At 44.8% G+C, this 23,645-nt stretch overlaps 1 protein-coding gene across 2 annotated transcripts in view; it reads right to left on the reverse strand.

Annotated features, from left to right (window-relative positions):
- The window catches only part of LOC131281379 (probable G-protein coupled receptor Mth-like 1), a 135,006-nt gene that overhangs the window by 13,254 nt on the left and 98,107 nt on the right, over positions 1–23,645 (reverse strand). For both annotated transcript variants that reach the window (XM_058310708.1, XM_058310707.1), the window contains exon 4: positions 11,394–11,575. In XM_058310708.1, the coding sequence (XP_058166691.1) occupies positions 11,394–11,575 (182 nt within the window). The remainder of the gene's footprint in view (positions 1–11,393; positions 11,576–23,645) is intronic.

Here is a 23,645-nt window from a genome sequence, read left to right on the forward strand (position 1 = left end):
TAATAATAATTTATTTAACAAAAAAAAGTTTGATTAATTCATGCAAATAAAAAAAATAATTGAATTTTATTTATATTATCGTTGCAATAAAAATATCAATAAAGCTGTGCAATTCAATATTCCTAGATTGAAAAATATTCATAGATGTTTGACTTCAAAGCTGTCCGCAAAGAGAGCGCGTGGCTTAGGGACGATGCTCACATGTCTTCCTTTCACCCGTCAGCACATGACCATTGGCTCTCGGAAGGAACATTATTTATGAATCATGGCCATGAATACGTTTCTATTTTTAATGTGCAGCATCACTTACTTCGTCGCCTCATGAATCGGGCGCTCGTTGGAGGCGACCGTTCAAATCGAATGGGATTTACTTATGTTTTCTTTTTCATCCGCTCGTCATTCCGTTTCCCTGATTCCCCGGTTCCCCGTCTAAAACGCACTACCATCCCTTTACCACTGGTTTGTTCATTCATGCCGCCCTGGCGCACAACACTATCTCCTCTGTCGAGCGGTCCGAGTTTTGCCGTTTCGGACGCACTCTCACGGGCAAGAGTTGTCTGTTGGTGCTGTTTTCCATCCGCATCTGATTGACAGCTTTGCACGCGGATTGGTGTCAAATGTGTGCGCACCCGGGCGAAAGAAGCGAAAAAAGAGGCAGACTCGCCTCGCTATCAACGACGACCCGCTATTTTCGTGATCGTCTAGAAGTTGCCTCGACCTTTTTTCCCCCTGATAAATGCGTAGCTAGAGGCAGGGAGTGGGGAGGATGTTACATTTTCACTTTTCACACATTGTTGCGCTCCCAACAACGCTGGCGAGGTTCCGAGCCCAGCTCTCGGACGAGTGGTATTTTGTGGCAACTTCCTCTTCCGGAACCATTAGCCGGCCGGTCAACGATGTCGGGTAAATGTGTGAAACCTATTGACGGAAACACAACGCAAACCCGTGTGTCTGTGTGTCAAGAAGGGATGCCGGCTTTCGCCGGTGAAGATTCTTTCACGTGGAAGTCGGTAACGATCGTCGAGCCCGCATCCAACGAATGATGGTTTCGTGGAAAGTTTGACTAATGATGATGAACTCGAAAATACCCCCTGACGAAACCAGGGAGCCAAAGGGGGGAAAACGATCGACCAACAAAACTCCGAGAGCAGATCTATCCGATCTCGTATGACCTCAACACAACGGCGTATGTTATCTTTTCGATTGAAACCTTTTTATCTTCCCTCCACCGACCACGATTAGGGAAGCGAACGCAAAAGAGGAAAATTGCGTAGTCATAAATTTTCCAACGCCATTCGAATGTTAACGGACCACCAATGATCGGGAAGGCCATATCGATTCGTCTCAAAATCCACCTTTATTTTGCCAGCCAGAGGTTTCACAGATAGTTGCTTTTCTCTGCTCACTGAACATATTTTTCCTTTGTTATTGTTTATTCAAATCGGTCTAGCTTCTTCCTTTTCCCGGAGGTACTGTTAGCCAATGCCTGCATTCAGACGAAAGCAGGAAAATATGTTCGCAAAATGTGTTATTCTTCGCCATTGCTTAGTGATTGGTTTTAAGATTGCATTTTTTTTTCAGATTTCCTATCGTTGGAAATTCCCTTCCCACGATCGCTTTCTTTGAGTGGATGTCAAAGTAAAAAAGATGAAAACATTTATTCATCCACTGCCTTGCTATAAAACAGACATCATTTTTTGTGAAGAGAAATGTGTTTTGTTTGAAGTGAAAAACAAACCGAACAAGGTTTCGTCTGAACAAACTATCGAACAATAACAAGTTAATATTGAGACAGCTTTTGATATATTTCAACTTTCTACAGATTATTACGACTGTATGAAAGCAGGTTGAAGTTTGCTGAGGAGGTAGACAAAACATTTGCATCTAAATCGATATTATAAATCGGAAAATGGAACAATATGCAGATCTTAGGAACTATAGCACATCAAAATATGCAATTTATGAATGGTATCGTTAGTAATATTTGCAGCACTTTAAAGATTTAACCAACAAAAGGTAAGATAAACCCATGTTTTTACGAAACTAGTTTTCCCAACAAGCAACTCTCTCTCTTGTTCGCAAAACTAGTCAACGAATGCGATGAAATATTTTCTCGTTATTTGCGGTTCGTTAAAAATTCCCAAAAATTCTTTTCTCCGAAACGCCACAGCATCCTGCGATCGTCCGATCTGTGATGGCGGAATGAAACAACAATTCAACCACACGAGAGGTTAACATTCTGAAAACGTGCGGATAATTACGCCTGACGAATGACTTACGCGAGAGGCCGGATGTGTGCAGACTCGGTGACAATGTTCGGTCTCAGGGAAGAAGAAATGAAGGCCTAGCGAGGTTTACCCGTGTCTCGCTGACTTCATGACCCATTTCCCACCGGCGCTATTACGATTGTTTTCTTTTCGAGTTCGCATCCTCGTGGCTCATCATTCATTCACTCACGCAAAACGCAACGCCAGATGACAAACAGCCTTTCGGGAAGCCTTCGCGAGTCAAATTCTTCGTTTTGAGCCAGTCGGTCGGTATTTGGGAGGTATTCCTTTTTATTCATCTCTGCTTTGTTCATTTCAAACTCATTTAACGAAACTGGAACGTTAAACTTGGGAAATGATTACGATTCTTAGCTCTCTTTTATACATTTTGTGGGAAAATATCAGTATTTCATTTCATTCCAGTTTTTGTCTTGTTTCATGGGAAGTAATTAAAATTCTCTCTAAACATACAGGAAAATTACGTGGCTTTAGTCACTACTGAAAGAAATCATCTTCATCACATCAGAATAAAAACTCCTAATTTATTTTGATATTATAAAACACCGAAACAAACTTTTAATTGAATCCTTACGAGACTAACCAAACTTTTGCTCAAGTTTGTGCGAAAGCAATTAAGATTTTGCCCGTATTCTTGTTGGTTTCCGTGAAAGCAAAGTATGTATGAAGTATACGATACGCAAACACTAGCAGACAAAAACCACTTTCTTACAACACCATCTGAAATCCTACCAGTCATTTTCGGTTAATTAAGTTATGCTGTGAACCTATTTTAGCTTCTTATAAACCGTCCTAGACTGTTTCTTCTTGTCACTTGCGTCATCGTTCGAGTCTCCAAAGATGAGAGTTTCAATCGGATCAAAGCACCGAATCCAAATTTCTTTGATAGATCGTAAAACGATCAAACACGACATACATAAAAGCCTTTAAAAAAACAAACATCAATTTGATCGGGAAAGGAAAACAAATTGTCCCCGATGAAGACAACCGACAAGACGGTGGTCTTCTAAGAGCAGCGTAAAATGGGAGATATTTGCCAAATGAGCTTTCTGTCACCTTGAAAAGAATGTAAGGCAAGCGTGTTTATCTGCGGCAAAACCACAACGCGCTTTTTCGCTGGAAGCCTTTTCGGTTGCGTTCCGGTGATAATCGCTTGGAAAACCAGACCGACGAGCTGCTGATTTCTCTGCGCTTCTCCTTTCACATGCAAATTGGACCGGCAACGTTCAACGAAAGCTGGAAGAAGAGATTAGCACATTTCGTCCGCTCCCGTCATCGGATGAATCGTGACGGGCGGCAAAAGAGCAAGTAAAAGTGGTACGTTTCTTTTCGGTTTCCACTGTCCACCCGTGTGGAGGAATCTCGGAAGGTGGAAAGATGCTAATTGGAAATCGCACAAAACCGAAGCACATCACAAACGAAAAGGGAGCCGAAGGAAAGACGAACGGTATGTCCAAAGGCTAAAGTTTCAAAGATGCGGGTAGTTACACTGATTTATGAGAGTGGAAAACCCTTGGCACACGGAACCATAAGACACACCCGCGAGCATAATCATATGGGCGGGAACGTGCCGTAACCGAAACCCTTCGAAGCATCAAACGGGAGTCTTCGTTTGGCGAATTTTTGAACACCTCCAACTGGGAACCCCCAGGTGAGTTATAGACGATTATCTCGTGGACCGCCCGTGGTTATCGTGATAGATAGAAATAAAGATTTCCGACGTCCAGAGTCCGGTCAAGTTGGGGAGGATTTAACCTACATTTTTCCCTCAGTGCGATACGAGATATTCGATAGCAAGCGATCGGTGGTGGTGGGTTGATTGGCGTCAACCTCAGCAATCTCGCAACTTTCGTTTGATCGTTTGATGGATGTGTGTCGATGCGAGATGGCAAAAGCGAAAGTCACAAGTCGGGCAAAGAGTCGAGAGTGTCTTCGATCCTGTTTTGCTTCCTGGTTGCTCAAGCTTCACAAAGCCACACTAAACAATAGCATGATTGATTGCGATACGATGTAACTATCAGCGCCGATCGACGTCGATTAACCTCGTGCTGGATTTCTCGCACTAACATTCTAGAAGAGCATTATTTGGTGCTTAGAAATTGTACAAGTTTCTGAAAAAAACGTGAAAGGGGACTTGACTTTCTGTGGAAATCGAGGGAGGGGGGGGGAGACATAATAAGCATAACAAAATATGCTAGGCTTTAGGCGATTGGTGTAGAAAGGCCGCGCATTGGAATGGTACGTGAGATGAATTCCTTACTGCTAAGGTGTGGCTTTGGGTAAGCCTTATTGTCCCATTATCGTTAGCGACGAAGGCATAAATGATGCAATTCGATGGGCTATGTGTTATTGTTTATGAGCTTCACAGCATGAGGATTTAAATACGTTGGGGCGTTGAGTAGAAGGAGGCAACAACGAATGTAATTCGTATACGAAATTTAAACACATTATCCTCCAATTAGGTGTGTTTAGGCATTCTCGCATTCTCACCCACGGGAATATTAGATTAATTCCACTTCAAACCGAAGCCGTAGCGTGATTTATCGACGCGGTCGTTCATCATTTCGGGGTGATAAAATCGTTCGAACGCCTGCGCTTAATGCTGTTGGGGATTAATGAGGGGTAGATGAGCTCCAACGGGGGCGCATTTACCAGGATTATGACCCATCGTCTCATAAATTCCAACCTTAGCTGAATAATTGAAAATTAATTACAGTACGTTTTTTTATTTGTGTTTGTGCATTTCGGGGGGTGGGGATTTTCCCCGGGCGACTCATTTTGATGGCGAAGCGTTACTTGAACCAGATCATCGTGAATGATTGTTGTTCGACGAGCGGTAATCTTCTTGTGTCCACTGCTGCACTCAATGCATCGAATGCTTTAATTTGCCTTAATGAAGTTGCTCAATTAACAATTATAATTACGTTAATCCGATGCATAAGTGCAATCGCATAATCTTTCCCACCACGTGGCACGTGCCGACCCCCATCCTCATCCCGGACAGAGAGATATCGACAGGCGGAATCGAAACGTACTCGGACGCGTTTATCCACCAGTGCTGGGGTTTGGCATTCCAATGATCGATTCATTGGAAACATCAGAGTCGGTCGCGGAAGAAGTTGAAGGAAAGTGATGAATAAATCATGATTAAATAATTTACTCCCCAACCAACAACACACACACACACACAGCACCAGCCACCATCCAAAAGGTTCATTCATGTCGACTGTGGAAGCAGCAAAAATGGAAATAATTTCTTTCGGAGAAAGCATGCCAGAGAACGAAGGATGAATATAAAGCGTAACTCCACTCCAGCTTCAGCCGGGTTGCGGCGGACGCAATGGATGCCAATAATTCTCAGCTCATCGTTTCAGCAAAACTTCTTCCGGTCGGTTTCGCAGCGCGCTTTGGAGATTGTATTAATTTTCAAAAGTTATAATTACACGGGCGCGCGTGCTTCCGTCGTCTGGCGTCGTTCTGCCGGAGATAAACTGGAGCGGGCTCGGGAGCCGCTTAGCGTCTGAATGATGGCCATAATTATGGTGGAAGTCCGGGAAAAATGCCGCATTGCACCTCGTCTAGCGAGAAGAATTACTACGAAGTGGTTGTTTACCTCGTGGCGCAGTGGAGTGAAGCTTGGCGATATTATGTTATCCTTTCTGAACCCCTTTCCACGTCACGGTGAAAGATATTTTCCACTTACAAATTGAGCGGGACGAATTTTGCCAATAAAGAAAACAAAAAAATGTTATTTTGGATGCAGATAAAAGTAGAAACAAAATTGTAAAAGCAATGGCCTCTAAACTTTGATAAATCTTTAATGAAACACTCAACGCACATAAAGCAAACGTTACAATCACGTTGATCTCACGTCAAACATGTTTCAATTAAGGAATAATTAAATTATTCTCATATACATCCGACGGTTTTGGAATCGCAATCGATATAAGCCAACCAAAAAATAAACATCAATGAACTCGACACAAAACTGAGTCGGTAACAAAATCAACTGACGCTAGAATCCGAAATCCAGTCGCAACGTTTGCCCAGAGCAAAATCATCTCCTCTGATTTATTCATATTCGAGTGCTTAAACAAGCTGCCAGTGAGGTCCGGTAGGCAAATAACCAACGTGATCGGAACCGATCGAATCAACCATGGAGTCGAAATGCTGCGGGATTGGGAAAAGTCCGTGTTCCATATTTATCCACCGTATTCTACCAATTTGTCAGTGCATGTTTGCCTTTTTGGACTTGGTTGGAAAATGTCAACCGGGGGCAAACAACACCGGGACCGATAGTCCGGCTTGCAACTGCATTTATTTTTCATCAGCTTGTCACACCTCTTCCGCATTTCGGCCGTTTCGTTGAACTGCTGCAAACAGCCCAATATTTGAACATCATCAGCTCGATTCGGAGCCAAACCAATTCCTACTGGATTATTGATGGTACAACTCAAACTCAACTCCGAAAAACTAAGCAGGAAAAACAACGACCGTTGACGACATTTCCAAGTTCAACAAGACCGCTTCAGACAGAGTGTACCGCACACCAAAATCGCTGTCATCGTTGGCATCGATCCAGTTTCATTCGATTCAAACTGAAGACAAATCAACCGCTCGAGGAGAAATGTCCAGCAAAAGAAGGATTAGGTGGAGACAAGGTTCCGAGCCGAAGTCGTGTTGGTTTTTTGCCCTTTTTTCCCCGTGGAGAAAATATGTCCGAAACACGCCCTCACCGGCGGCTTGTTGAGTGGAGTGGATTAAATTTACCGCGTCCCCTCAACAAGCTCACCTCGGACTCCGAGTGGAACGCCGATGCTGTCCGGATGATGTCGGAGAGAATTTATAAACTCTTTCGTCGGAACATTCCAGCGTCTGATTGACACGCGGTGGGGTTTTCTATTTCCCTGCAGTCCCTCCGAGCTGACCGAACCAAATCGCGGACATATTTATTAAGCGGGAAGTGTGTTTATACTTTCTGCTGGACTGCCGATTTATCCCCCCCGCACCCCAAGCCGGGTGGAATGCTGATTTGTTTCGTTGTTTATTTTTCGATCGCATATCGTCCCTTTCGGAATTTTACGTAAAAATAGGCAAACCCCCTCCGGGCAGTGTCTCTCTTCCACTTCCACGTACAAACACCGTGTTAGTTAGTTGTTGACCCTGCGGTTCTCCCGGGGGTATATCATGTTCACCCAGGCCAATCCAACGTAGCGATGCGGGATTGGGATATTTCACCAGTCCCGTATTTATGTCCGGCTGGCAGGCAAGCATGTAGCAAGGTGACGATCTTAACCTTTCGCAATGTTCGACGAAGACGCGAGCGAGAAAAGTGTGAAATAGTTTACGGTCGGTGTGCTCGGTGTGTTGGCTGATTTATTCCCCTCGAACTTTTCGCGTTGGTAACATGCGTTTCCATTTCCCCCCCTCCGAGGGGTTCAGTGCGGGCAAGTGTCGTTGAACTAACGAGACCGGGAACCGATCGGAAACGCTGCACTGTGGTCATGTTGTGGTGCTCAAGGTTAGTCTGGACTCAGCGGATCGGATTTAGCTTCGGTCGATCGATGCTAGCAAAAAAAGAAAAACGCACGCGAACAACCTGGACGAACCAATCGACCAAACCGACATGTGGTTTCGTAATTTTCACTTTCTCACGCAATTTTTCACTTCACGCAGAAAGGAAGTTTTGCTACAAACCCATCCTCCACCGACGGACTCACCCCGAAGCGACGTTGGCGCTTGCTCGGGACGAGATTTATCGTATAATTTGATTTAAATTACACTTTGCCGCGTATGCCACTTCCACCACACCGGGGGTTTGAGTGAAGCTTGCTGGCGCCTTCCCTGAATCGGACTCTAACTGGACTTGGATGCACACCACCAGGTCTTGGTTGCCCTGGACAGCCAAGCCGAGCGGTCGCAGCCAATTACGATAGCCCGCCGGCGTTTTGATTAGCATCCTGCACTGTTGCACTGCGCTCGGGTGTCGGGGTTCCTGCCCATTCCAACAATCGATAGAAGTAGAAGCAGTTGCAGCTCGCCTGTTGTAAACCGCTGCGACGGCGTTCGACCATGAGACTCAGAGAATCGGAAGCTACAGCAACGAACAACGAACAGCAAATCTTGCCGACGGGCAATAACACTTCAATTTCCTCCGTCCACCAAGAGGCCAAAGAGGCAGGCAGTAAGCAGCTGGACAAGATTGGCGATCGCGGCGACAGAAAGCTACCCGTTTTAATTAAAAGGCAAAACAACATGCAAAAGCCGACACGGAGCACAGTGCCGGCACCTATTTTATCTCGTAAAACCAAAGCCGAAGGCTTCGGCGATGGGGGTTCGCTGTTAAATCCGCAAATGGTCGACAGGGTGGCGTAATATCTTCTCGGGAGAACTCGCCGCTGGAGAAGTGACGATGGGTTGAGTATAACGTAACGTCCGAGCTATTAATGAAACCGATGGCTTTATTCACGATCTTAGCGAGGAAGTTGAAGAACACTTTTAACATTAAATGTTCACAGAATAATGATTGCGTTATACATAAATCATAGATAGTGATCTCTCGATGAATATTAGATGTCATAACCCAATGTCTTTTTAGACTCATTTAAGCATTATGAAATGCCCATGCACGTTCCGACACTCTTTCCTAATCTCTTTTCTAATGGAATGATTTATTTTACAGCATAATTGTATGACTTCCCAGTCGTTCCAAAGAGAATCCACTTCATCACCTGGACAATATTGACCCGGACTCTGCATGGCTATGCGATACGATAAGGAACATTCCTGTTGCCGGCAGATGAAAGATCTTCTCTCTCTCCCTCTATCGAACATCATCTCGATACCATTAGCATCATCATTACTCGGAGGAGTGAAAGTGTCATCGATTGAATATTGATAAGTACTTCGATTTCCGTTCATAATTGATATCTACTCCCGCAGATCTCTGGGTCTCCTTGTCCGAGTCGATGTCCGAGGTATCCCTCGATGCCTGCCGGGTGCAAGTGCAATTTGCCACTCGACCGGCCTCTGACATGGGAGACGTTGGTAGGGAGTGATAAATGGAAGATTGATTTCCATTTCGTCTCCGTCGGTGGAGTCGTCTCACCCGGGAAGGCTAGAAAGCATATACACTGGACCAAGCCCAGCTCCATCGGTATTTTCTGCACATTTTGTCAGAAGGAGGCGGTAGCCTACGACGACGTCGAACCGGGAGATCCGGGATTTTATCTTCCGTGTCTGTCCTCGGGGTTTCATTGGATTCATCTCAATTTTGCAAGGCTGCCACCGGTGACTGCAGGGTAATGAATGATGCCTGAGCATTACCAGGCCTTTCCTTCACCTACAATGTTCAAACGTTTTTCATCAAGCCATTGCGGAGACGGGTAATGACAGGTAGTATTAAAATGATGCTCCAACCAGTCAAGTGCATCGCTCGGAAAGCAGAGGCTTTGATTATAACCTCAACGGTGCTTCAATCGGGCCACAATTAGATCACCATCGAACCCTCGTATTTCAACCTTTGATTTCCCTTCGGTTTGAATCACACAGAATAATTTATCATTGGCGTGTAATCGATGGACTTCCTCTGAAAATGAAGGCAATCGTAACATTTGGGAATCTCAACCCATGGTAATAGGAGTGACAGCTTGATTTCAACCAATGCTGTTATTTTAAAATCACTAAACTGTTTGACAATTCACACCAGGTAGAGAAAAACCAACAACGTTTGAGCTATGTACATATTTTCTTGATTTCATCAAACATTCATTCCTTAATTGAAACTGTACAGCACTTCTTCATTTGCATATACAAAAATTAATGATTCCTTCCTTCCATCAAGTCTTGTGTGTGTGCAGTGGCATGTTGCCTGCAGACTTGCCTTTCTACTACCAACAACAAACCGAAACATATCGTTTGGCAAACGGGGAGTCACACACGATAGTAACCATCTTCTAGAGCGAGAGTGTAGTCATTAATTTTTCAAAGTGCACTTTGAATATCCTGCGGATACGAATCCTTCAATCCGAAACAATCCAGACGGTGCATCCTGGAGTGTTGATACTCTTCAGGAAGCATGTCTAGGTGTGTCTATTGGAACTACATGTTGCGTGGAATCCTTGCTGGTTCTTCATCGTGAAACTAATTGGTTTGGTAGCAGTAGTTTTGTTAAACGTAACGAAATATTGCACACCTTGAAAGTCGTCTTGTGTACAATATTAAAAAGGTTAGATATAATCAAAACAAATATACGAGGAGAAATTCCAACTGTCCTATTTCCGTTCCAATATCTAAATAAATGAATAGGAGTTTCAGGAATTCAGCCACAATATTTACATCCGATGATGACCACACTAAGAGCACCTTGAATGATAAATGGGATGCAATCGTCGAAATGCATCCATCATAGATCTTCCGGGAGGCGTTCACATGCACGCAGAGCCAATCAAGTCTAGGTATCGGGGCTGAGTTTAGCCAACAAACAAAGGCAGTGCTCCGTGTTGTTGCTAATTTATGAACATAACACAGCAACGTAGTTCCGGTTTGTCAGAATGAAGAGGTAGATCATTGTCTCTCTCTTTCGCTCTCGTATAAACCCCCAAGATATAGGTAAGTGATCGACCGTGTTCACGAGGAGATGCTGCTTGGCCCACATGAAACGGAAGTTACGTCAAGAGCTTCAAAGACACCTTGTTTCCTGTGGCGGAAGTAATTTAATCTTGCTCCGTCTGTATGCCAGGAGTGGACTGCTGGAGTCCAAAGAGAAATATTTGTGGTTAATATTGATCGTGAAAATGGAATCGGAAACCAGTAACCTAGCAGCAAGCGTACGGAGAGGCTGCTCTGTGGACGGGGATTAAGGGAGGCGAACCATCAGTGGGAGACGCCCTCGTCTTGATTCATATAATTACCATAATGAAATGAAATGAAATGTTAGTCGATTTGATTGCTTGGTCGTCCGCCGTGATTGATGCATCGATCGCTTGGCTTAAAGTGTGTGGGTGCGTGAGCCCACGAGCTTACGCTGGAATTTGGTCTGACGACGTCCTGCGTTTAGGGGATAGGCTTGGAATTTGTTGCTCCAATCCTGATGCGGTTTTCACTCACCGTAGAACCAGCACTTGGCTTCACCGAACCGTGGCCGCAAGTAGGTATCGTTGCTGTCCGGCAGGTTGTCCAGGATGGCCGCGACGCCGGCAATGACCAGCGGAACACCCCACGCGTACACCTCGTAGATCCGGAGCCGGCAGACTTCCTGGCTTTTCTCCAGCGACGTTGGCCGTAGATCACTGCAACGAGAGAAGAGAGGAAATATTATAAATACCGAAACGTAACACTGACCCCCCGCCGCTCGCTACTTCTGTAGACCTCCCTTCCCCAGGATGCAGCTTGTGCTTGTGGTGCTCCAGCCTTTCGCTGTTGTAGCAGGAAAATCGACGGAAAAGATAAATAAAGAGACATGCATGCATGAATAAATAAATAGTTTTCCCCGGCTTGGCAAATAATACCCGCACGCCTGCAGACGATGCAGCAGCAGCAGCAGCATCATCGTCGTTCGTCCCGCCAGCAGGACATGCTGATCCCGATGCCGATGCCAGACTGCGCCAATGTCTGCGTATGCAGAAAATGAAGCTTTTCCGGAGCCGGAGCCGGAGCGAAAAGGTCGGCATATGAAGTGCTAACGGTGGCACCACTGGTGAACAAATGAATTGGTGTACCGAGCGACGCCGGGATAAAAGGAGGACCAGGGATGGATTTCGTTGTGGAATGTTTCCTTCCATTTGGATGCTTCGGCAAACTTTAAGCACTCGTGCTGTGAGGTTTGAATAGTTTTGATGCAAAAGCGAGAATACAACACCATTGGCATGTAATTGTAAAGTTTTTCCTTTGAACTCGGAAAAGAGAATTCAAAGATGTTGACTAGTTTGGGAGTTATGTAATTGTAAAACACAGATCATACCTTTTGCCTCAACTTGAATAGCAAGCAAATCGATAAATTTTTCCAACAAACCAGAATCCAATTTTGTTAATCTTTTTTTGTTAAATGCAATTCTCTTGAACCAGGAAATGATGTAAGGCAAAAAGTATTTTTGGAACGTTTGTAGATAATCTAAATTTACCCTCACTTCTTCGTTCTGTTTGCACTCTATTTGGATCCACGGGTATCAAAACGGGCAAACCCCAAACATCTCAATGGAACGTCACTGATTTCATTCAGTTCTAGCAATCTACGTCCTTTGCGAGGACGAAAGATCAACTGAATACTACAGCCAGAAAAAAAATGACCGGAAATATCCTTGACATGATTTATTCAAATGCCGTGCTCTTCAATATTTCACATCCTCTTTGCCATACTTTCACCAACTCGTAACGAGGACGATATGACAGCATAGCACGGACACTTTTTTTATCAGCAATTCATGTTTTCTTTTCTGTTTTCCGATTCTTGTCCAGTATCTCTGCTAAGTTTTTCTTTTTGCTAAGGAAGATTTCCTGCTCTCAAGATGTTACCGTTGAGTGTTTCCTCTCGAGGCTTTCGAAGTAAACTAGTAACGTTGTTATCTGTCGTTTTGCGAGCAGAGACGCCTTTGGGGGTTATGAATTGCATTTCCTACATTGGGAGAGTTTTGATTTCTGGGTATCCTTCTTCCTCCTTATCTTCGTCAACCCCAAGAGGCAGCAGCTTGCCCGGGGTTTTTTGAAGTCCTTTCGGAATGCTTGTTTTGGGAAAAAGGAAACCCAAAGCCTACTGTGGTCACTGGGCTCGACCTTCGTTGATGTTGATATGGGACAGCATTTTATGAAAATTTATGATTCCAAAGTGAGACTACGACACGCTTTGCTTAGTGGAATGTATGTTTGCGCTACTGAACGAACAGGAAAGGTTCAAAATGCGGCCAAAGGATCCAACACGTGCAGAAAAGTGTCCTCATACTCGCCCAAGTCAGTTCAATACTGGAGCGAAAATTGTGTTTTATTAGAAATTCGGGACCATTTGGATGTATGATTTATGGATCGGACGTGAGAACCAAGCCGGAAACGGAACCATCGACACAGTCTGGCAACACGATTCACACCCGAGCATATGGTTTGCCATTTTTCGATCTACTTTCCGAGCTTTGAGCACGTGATAAAAGTCATACAATGGCACGAAGAGGTCACTTCATGTTTGCGGAGGAATTTACTTCTCGATACTGTAAAAGATGTCCCGGGAACGACGACAGAAGCGGAGGGGGGATCGAAAGGTAAATATTCATCCTGGAAGCTATTAATCACTGGGGTATGATTTTATAATGCAGCCACACACGAGCATGAAAGGGCCCATTAGCAGGAAATCATCGGGGCATTGATTTGCATATCAATCGATAAATCGCGCGCTAATTGTGTCAACGGTCTCCGCCCCGGAAAAGCTGAACAGAAGACGGAAATTGAAAGCAAAGCAGACGCTCAAACGACGGAACCGGGAATGAATTAGAAAACGAAAGCCATCGGTGGCCCGGGGGAATACATTTAGTATGCATGCTCCTTCGTTTCCTTAGAGAAGGCATTCATTGAATGGGTAAAAAGCAAGAGACAACGTTTTGGCTAAGGTTTGGATGTGAAAACCCAATGTTCTACGCTGTTCTACCAATTGATCAATGAACTTCTTGTTGCTTGATTTTTTTCCCTCCACGTCCGGTAAAGTGTCATTAACGACGTTTAACGGCGCCGAGAGAGTTATGTGGTGTGAAATTACGAAATCGTTATTGCACGTTGTACAAAGCAGGCACAAAAGACGTTGAAGAGATATTTCTTCTTCGGTTCCGATCGCCTATTGGACTCTAGATATCTCTAGTAGTGTCGGTAAAGAGCAACATTACTCCTCAATGCGCAAATCGCAAATCACGCAACGGAAAGGAAACGGAACACGTCAACACCGTCAACGAGGTGTGAAGGAACAAACTGCGCTTTGAGAACGCAAGGCTACGGAGGACCCCGAAAAAAACGATAACCCTGAAGAACGGGATTAGTGGCATCTAGTTTCTCTGGTCTGTGAAAAATAGACTTGACGAATACGGAATCTAAAACATTTGTTAAACTAAACAAATTGCTTGACAAATTATTCCTTCTGACAAGCTCTAACTCTCTGTGTAAGAACACAATCTTCTACTTTGCCTCCAATAGCTGCTGTTTCCAAAGGGTTGCAGTTACTCGTTAATTGCCACAATCAAATCAACCATCGTCCAAGCAAGCAGCAATCAATCACGATGCTTGTAGTTCCTGTTATTATATCCAGAATGAAGATTGACTTCCAACAGTATTCTAGAGAAGGTGGCGAGAAAGAAAGAAAGGGTGGTTCCAACGGGGGTGTTATTTTGCCACCAACGCCCAACTGCGCACTCCATGAAGCCTTACTTCTTAGTCCAATAAACTCGTAACTCATTCATCCATGGTGTCATTTTAACTAGACATTTCCCCACTCCTGCTTCTATCCCGACTCAACGGTCTCACTCTCGGTTGGCTCAAATTACTGTAACAACTTCTACGGCATGGCGTTGCCCGGTTCAGACCGTTCTCAGCTCCAGCCGTTGCTGAAAGATGATGAATTTCATTCCTTCGGAGAAAGTGTATGTGTGTGTATGAGGGAGGGAAGAAAACCGGCTGTGAGAACACACCCTGAGAACTTGTAGCAGCGTTTTCACTTCTTAAGTAAACGAATTAATTAATTTAAATTTCCCTTCACAGTTCGTCACCCGCGCGCGCGCGTGGATCTACTCTGGAAACAGATTCCCTAATTGTCGCGAGACTGCGACGGAAGTCACGAAAAAAGCCCCCGTTGCTTCCTCGGGAGATGTTTCACAATGCCACTTTTTTCTTCTTCCTTTTTCTCTGCGTAATGAAGGAATGAGCCTCGTGGTCGTGGGCGTCACATTGGCCAAGTGGAAACTTCTGCGAAGGTGGTGGTATTTAAGACGTGATGATCAGGATCGGGAGACGAACGAAGGGAGCGGCACGGGATCGCCGGGGCTGTTGCCCACAACAGGCTGAAAGCGGGGGCGAACTGGAGTGGGTTGAGTTTTATCAATTAAAACATTTTAAAATTGTACAAGTTTTAATTAAAAGCGAAAACAGTCACCAACGCCATCCTCCCGCGCGGACAGCCAGCGTGGTGTTGAGGGATCGTGCTGTTCTGCACTTTTGTGTCCTTCTCCTTTCGTCCGTGGCTGCAAACATTGAAGACGCCAATTTTCCGGAACCCGGCTGTGCATCAAGCGATAGTTTTATTTCTTCCTTAAAAAAGTTTCGCTCGACAGTCCCGGATGGAGTCGTTGGATAGATAACATGCGACGTGCAGTTGTAAGTGAGTGCATAGAGGCCAACAGGGACCTGTGCCGTGACCGTTATTCACAACGAACATATGGGCTGTAAACAACACCAGAAAAGGGGAAAGTTTTTATCCCCCGCTTGTCGGATTCTAAATCGTTTCGGGTGTTGTGTTTCGTCGCCATGGAAATTGCACAAACAATTGGCAAACAATAAGCGGCAGCGTGGGGGAAAAAGTTATGCTGCAAAAGAAATGCAACCAATTTCGTGACATAAAAGTTACATTGGGTATCTCACGCCACTTGGAAGGTTCATCCTGTCAACTCGTGCGAAGACGTTGGTAATTACTTCCGAAATTACTGCTCAAAACAACAAAGCTAAGCAACGACAAACAACACAACAATTCAAAAATAGTTCGTTGCAACTCTGGAAAAACTTTCTTTTAACGTTTATTTTGTTCAAAAACCTGATATCCTTATCACGTTTGCTGTGTATAAGACAACATAAAAAAATATGAATCAAGTGTTACGAACTAACTTTGATTGTATGCGTTTCAGATATGATAAACCTACGACGAACTACACTCTAATCAGAATTTGAAAGGCTTTAATTGCCCAAATATTTCAGCATTTAAGCGTATCAGATATTTATCAGCATTATTCTACTTCCAATTTCATTTGAGATAAAGCTCAATTTAACTTAACGACCACCGATTCAGGAAAGGGTTGCCCGCCGAGGCACCATTTAAACTAACTGCATTTTGATGCAGTTTGAACGTCGATCGTTTACCTTCAATCGACGGCGGAAATCTGTGCTATTAGGAGGAAATAAATCAACAAAAACCTCTACAAGACGGGTTCATTTACGACGATACACCGCTCGGTTCTTTGCGACGGATGATGATGGCATCTTTATGAGTTTCGTACGGCGGCCGTAGGAAGAAAAATGCGTAGGATAGAATGCAATTCGGCGTCAGGGGTGCTTAATCCTAAATGAAGATCGACTTTTTAGGACGCGCAACCTAAGGTGAGGCGCTCGTCCGCCTTAAACTTCGCCGGTGTGTGGAGATTTTATTGTTCAATTTGTAGCTCTTTGTCAGGGACGCATTTGTCAAAATAGAATTAAGAAACGACGTCCACGAAATGGTTGTTTCCTTCATCCCGGTTGGGTTTATGAAGCATCTAGAGACGATTGAGAAACTTAAGAAATCCTATCACAAATCTCGTCGGCCCCACCAAACGTTGTAACGGTGCAGTGTGGCTGGAAATACACACACGGGAGCGGAGGACATACACAGGTGAGTGAGTTCAATAACCGAAAACGAACGAACCGTTAAATCTCACCGTTTACGGTCGATTTTATTCGACCCATGGATAGACGCACATGACGGCAAAAGAATTCCACCAAATCATGTCTTTTCTCGGCAGCGTTTGACCCGGGCGAAAGGAAAATGCGTCATCCGAAGAGCATTCAATCCAATCTTCTGGAGACTTGAGACTTCCCGCTTCTCCCGTCGAAAAACGAGACTTAATTTGATTAAAAAGTGAAATCGAAACGAAAAGCCGTTTGGACTTTGGAGCGAGAAGGCTCGAGGGTCAAGGAAAAAAAGGTGAAGCACTTCAAAGAACGAAATTCGTCGGGAAAAAGTTGTGCAACATCATAACGGCGATAGAATAGGAAAACCGGTTTTGCCACGAATTCATTATGAGCTGTGTCACGCAGCAACAACACGAAATGGAGTGATTGAACGATCACGATTCAAGAGCGAAAGCAAGTTTTCGAGGTTCTTGTCTCGAAAAAAGGACTTGAAGCTTTTAAAGTAAGTATAAACGAAAGTGTTGACTCCAAAGAACACCAACTCATCCGATTTTGTCATGGTATCTAACCATTTTTAATTATTTTGATTTTTCTTTCAATGTAAGCTGGTGGTAAACGTTGGAGACAAAAACATTGCTGTACAGAATGTTATCTCTTTACGCAACAATTCCTATGAACTCAGGAGTTTTTAGTGATTTTTCTGCCTTCTCTAAATCTCCGCTCCTAGTTTTACTTCCTAGCATGAGTTTGCAGTCAGTTAAAACTTGTTCTTTCTATTCAGCAATGCATCTTTTTCTCCACCGAGTGCGAATCTTCGCGCCCATTGAACCCTTCCAGACGCACCCAACAGTCTCGAAGTCTGTTGGAAACGAATTGAGGGTATAAAATGTGACAATAAAATTAAAATTATAGCCACCATAAATGTGACCGAAGGCTTCTGCCGGACGCGCGTGATCGCTAGAGCTCCGGCCTCGGATTTATCACACACCCCAGACGTCGCCGGACCGGGAGATTTTCGCTTTCGATAGTGATGCTGCGAGTAAGGTCAGGGATGCTCTCGGCAGGGCAGTTTTTAAATTTCTGCAATCATACCGGAAATGATGTGCTCTCGTCTTGGAGTGAATCTAGCGAAAAGCCAACGAGGGAAAGGTCACGGTTCATTGTGCGAATGGATACATTATACGACCCGGGGAGCGGAGGGACCATAAAACTCTCACTGTCCCTTGGCCGGATATGCACAATGGCTGCCGTATTTATATGGCGAAATGGTTTCCCCCAACGATGAATGCGAAAGCGAGCCTTCACTGCGGACTGAAGGGGGCTATTCCACATCCAGTGGAACCATAGACAAGAGCTCGGACTGGCGGGATTATGATGAATGCTTCCTTTCGGTGGAACAATTTCTCCGATAAAAGGGAAATTCACTCTCGATGCCGACCGGGAGAGACCACCACAAAGAAAAGAAATCGATTCTTCTGCAAACCTCCTCGAACAGCATCACACTTTGTGTTTGCTTTGCATATCGTCGAATGGCGGTTTTCTCCCTTCCGGATTGCATCACATTCGTTGTCCTGCTTTACACGTTTGCGGTTGGCAGAAATATTTGGGACAACCGTTTTTTTTCTAGCATTTCACTTTCCGCCGCGCTTTGGTGACAAAGATATCGACGCCGCATATTGAATTCCATTTTGCAGAGGCTTGGTATGAATAAAACATGATTTGAAATCACAATCATTTAAAGTGGATCGGATGATTTAAACAGTGAGTTTTTTTGTTCAATACAAGTATATCAGTCCTATACCATAAACAAAATTTATTTTCACAGTACACTCTTTCTTCAAAACATGAACCCAGAAACATTACGTTTAAGGATTGGTTGCTAAAATTTAACCTGAGTTTCTTGCTTCCTTCTTTCACCCGCATATAGCTTTGGAATGCAATTGATTAAACACTATCGTCGGTATTCGCTTCGTCGCCCTTGGAACCGGCCCAGGACGTTGCTTGCCAGTGGGAAGCAATTAGATTATTTGCAAATAATTATCAACACCCGAGAGGGAAATTGCCTTTAATCCAATTAACCAAGCCACAGCCCGGGCCGACCAGACACCGTTCCCGGGTTGCTCCTCATCCTCCCGTCCTTCGATAAAGTTCAATCGGAAGTCATCGAAGCGTTCGGAGCATTCGTTCACTTCACGCCAAGCGGGCGACCACAACCGACGAACCGTTGTGTTAGTGGCAGTAAATTGCATTCCGAAGGAAAATTCGTGCGCACACAAGCACATATCCATGAACTGCTGAACGTCTCCATCGAGGATGCATTTTGATGATTAACTTTAATGTCTTAATACACGGCTGAGCATCGGTGAAGGGATATGTCTTTCGAGAAGTAATTATTTCCTTGTACTTTAGAGTGAAAAAGAGCTACGAAGGTACGAAGAAAGGCAGTTTCTGATACATGGAATTAAATGGCAGAGACACACGAAAAGAAAGAAGCCAGAGGGTTTCCTCAACAACACAACAATCTCCCGACCCAAGGAGTGATTGGCTGGTTCAGTATAAATAAGAATTTGATTAATCTAATTTAATTGAATTAAGTTAGCATACTCTGCAAGCACATGCCATGATATGATTGCCATACAAGGGTGGAAGGGTGCACGAAAAGGGTGGACGAATCAATTTTGCAACGAGACCCTCCGGGCGCCCGCAGTGAGGAATCCGCGAAGAAAGTGTGCCTCAAATTTGCATCTGAATCACGAAAACCGGTCGCGCAAGCGATGGTAATGGTACCAAAACGCTTGGGTCGCGTGCCTTCCGTGCACTGGGAGTGCAAATTTCAATTTATTTAAATCACTGCAACATCGTCAGCGAAGATGGGTGACGAAACCGGCACCACCACCGCGCAATGGGTGACATGTGTTTTGATTTATGACGAGCAGCGGGTTTTGGGGCCAAGCAGGGGTTTGCGATGCGACGATTTCTTGCGAAATTGGATCGGATTTTCTTCTTTCTCCTTTTCCGAAAGGTACCCGTTTGGAAGGTGCTTCTGCATACTGGGGTTATGTAAATTTAATCACAGTAATGCTAATGAACTGACTGCTAAACATTTGCGAAGGAGCTTTAAAGGTTGCCCACGCAAACGAGATGTTAACAAATGGAATACATTTTTGTTTCTACTTAGCTTGCAGATTAAAGCATCCACCAAAAAGAGGAGATCTCTGCTCATGGTTCAACATGCAACAGCTACTCAAGGGCGGGGTCATGTCGGAGGTTTTGGTGTAAATAAGAATCTAAACAAAACCCTTCCATTAGCAACCGATACACTCGACTGCAGCTTCCCAAACGCGCGGAGGAGGTTCAAAGTACTTAGCTAACCTCGATGTGAGCCACAGCGGACTCTATCGTTCGTTCTCAATTAGCACCACTTTCATGAATCGAACGAGTGATGGTGAAGGGAGCTCCGAGCAGAGGGAAGAGAAGCGGTGTAGAAGAAACGGTCCATCGGCTAGAGCACACTCCCGATGTGCTAGCTTGGCTGTCGAGGTTTTGGGTTAGTGTCTTTATTTACACAAAAGTCGATCACTGGTCGAGACCGGAGGTTTCGGTTCGTCCTTGTTGGAAACTCTACGGAGCTTTAACTCTATCCTTCATCCACAGTTATTACTCCCTAAGGGAAAGAAACATTCGTGCAACGGAGCAGGCATGAGCGAAAATTCAAGTTCGTGCTGTAATTTCCAACAGTTTCCTGGATATTTCGGGTGTCTGTGTGGTTCCTGCATTCTTACCACTCTCCTACAATCCTCGACAATGTCTTCTCGTTGAGGCCACATGCAGCTGTACAGTGGATGCAACGAACGGACATGTTTAGAATTCCGTTGGCATTATGAGAAAATTTCCCCCCCCAAACCGGAACGGAACGACCAGACAAGGAAGAACATTTTCCGGATGAAGTTTAAGGAAGCTGCAACCTCTGTCAAAGAAAGTCGCGGCACGGTCACAAAAAAAGAGATACGTCCAGGAGAAATCCGGGACCGACAAAAGCGAAGGATACTTCGTGAATGGTGGTTGTAAATTGGTCGACTTTCTACATGACATTCGCCGGAAGTTTCGAACCCATGCTCCATATGTCCTTGGAGCGCCTGTTGGATCACGGACGGTCTCGGCATGAACGTCCGCGCTTGCTGGCATCGAGCCAACCGATTAAAGGGGATAATCGAGAACGGAGTGCTTTCGGGGGTGCTTTTGCAGCAACTAAAGCAACTCGGGATATGACACACACACGAATGAATTGAAAGAGTGGACTAATTAGATGGTCGGTAAGACGCTTCCTGTTCCATTTGACAGGCACGTGGCCTTTTCCGGGTCGGTTGCTCGGCATTAGCATAACAGCCTCGCCCGCCGCACCAATCCGAGATCCGAGCAAGTGAGATAGTGCCGATGGTTTATGCACACAACTGTCACTCCCAACTGGCAACCCAACAGGGACGAAACCTCGGGAAGGATGCCAAACCAGAGGCACGTTTTTCCAACCGATTTGCATATTTTTCTTCCCCAATTTCGTTATCTGCCACAGGGATGGATCCTTCGACCCCGGGGCTCCTTTGAACCACTGTACCATGATCGCCATGTCGGTTACGCGGTCTGCATCCGTTTAAGATAAACGTTGTCGGTTTGGGACGGGAAAATTCCATCCACCCCCGGAGAGTTGTCACCAACCCTTTCCACCGAGAGTGAGAGTTCCCTTAAAGTGTGGGACGGAAATAAATTTTATCCAAACACTTCAAGATACGAATGTTTGCCGATTCTAATAGCACCTTGAGACCTGATGAGTTCCTTCGCTCTGGCACATCGTGCTGCTCGTTCACTTCTATTTTATTACAGTTATTTACGCTTTCTTCTGAAGTATGCAAACCAACCGAAACCCGATGCCCATGCCGATCGGCGGGAGTGCGAACACATAACCTCTGTGCACAAGAGTTGCAAAGAGAGAGCCGAGTGTTGTGGACTCAAGTTGCAGTCTGTCATATTATTTTTGCCCATAATTTTCCGTGACGACAAACGAAGCGCAAAGGCATTTGAGCACCCAAGCTAAGGGAAAATGATTCGTGGCAGAGTCGTGAACTTTTCACGGTCATTTATAGCACTGCGGTAGATAAACGAAGACGAAGGAGGAGTTTCCGCAAGGATGGAGAGTTGTTCTAAAGCGAAGTTTAGAAATAGCCCAACGGCACGATTCGACCGCCTGATGGATGGCATACAATCAATGTTGAGTGTGCATGCAAAATGTCGCTTCCACTTTGATGGAGGTGTGAATTTGCAAGTAATTTCACGCTATCAGCAAGCAGGAATTTGTAAATAATATTTTATATTCATCACACACTACCGTTAGACAGGAATGAAATTTAATGTTTATCGAGTTTATCATTTGTATTCGTGTTTAAAGGAATAGAAGTAAAACTGTTAGAGCTTTCTCTACAGAAAAGTAGTATGAAAGACAATATGGCTACATGAAAATGCAACATGAAACCAAAGATGATTCGCAGGTATGTCAATGTCAAAGTACAAACACATAGCTACATCAAACGTGATGGATGATGAAAATTGCTTCACGTGCAGCGAGAAGAGGCTTTCGGTTCAGCACAAACGAAAAACAGGACCCAGGGCACAACCGAAACAGACTGGATGGCGCAAAGCGAAAAGCTAAAATGTCGTGCCATATTGATCTTTTCGCCGTTGGAATACACTCTGTGTACTATGACTGTTTGCCATCGTCGAGTCACTCGGGAGCCAAATTGAAAAATCTAATTATGATAAAGTCATCCCACGTCGAAAGCTTTCGTCGTTCGCGCGGAGTGCAGCTTGAAAGATGCAGCCTCGTTGCGTGGGGGAGGATTTCGGATGGAGCGTTGGAAAATGAACCTTTCGCTCCGTGGGACATGATTTTCCTCCATCCGTTTGCCGCTAAGTGCAGATTGAAAATAGCTTTTGATGTTGGATTATGAGCGTTCTCGAACGTTCTGGAACCGGTCTGGATTTAGGTTGCGACGTACAGCCAACCGATGACCATTTCGGGAGCACACGTGTAAGACGGTCGTTGAACCTTGCACGACACTTCCAACGCTATCACTGATCAAATAGTACAACCGCCATGACCAGGCGACAACGCTTCAGAACCAAATCGGAGTAGCAACTTTGTCCGATCGTAAACGTTGGATCGGGGTAACGAAGCGCTGTAGATTTAATTATTTATTTCCCTTTTAACACCTTCAGAGGTACTTCCGCCAAAGCCTACGGAGAAAAATAAAAGTTGATCAGAAATTTGGAATAAAATATATCTCCCATGATACTTATCGCTCGATTCTGACCAAAATGAATTTGGACGAACTAGTTCAGTGAGACGTAAAATAAACAACTTCTGATGACACTTTGACAATCGTTCCGATAGTGGCCGAGAAAACGGGAAACTCCAACGGAGCACACGTGGATGTTTCGATGCGCGATGTTCGCGATAGGGCCTGCACATGACCCACCAACTGTTGTGGCTGTTCAGTGAACCCGAGAACCGTTAAAAACTGACTCATACTCCCGCAGGCGCGCAAGGCTACAGAAGGTGACAACCGTCGCCAGACGCGATCCCGTGTTCTGCGCTTCGCTTTGTTTGCGGCCACTTGCGTACGCCGACAGTCGATCGCTTCCCTAACCTATATTTGGAATCGTAGACGAGACACGCAGGAACCGACC

The sequence above is a fragment of the Anopheles ziemanni genome, chromosome 2, assembly GCF_943734765.1.
Source record: "Anopheles ziemanni chromosome 2, idAnoZiCoDA_A2_x.2, whole genome shotgun sequence".
Taxonomy (NCBI): Eukaryota; Metazoa; Arthropoda; class Insecta; order Diptera; family Culicidae; genus Anopheles; species Anopheles ziemanni.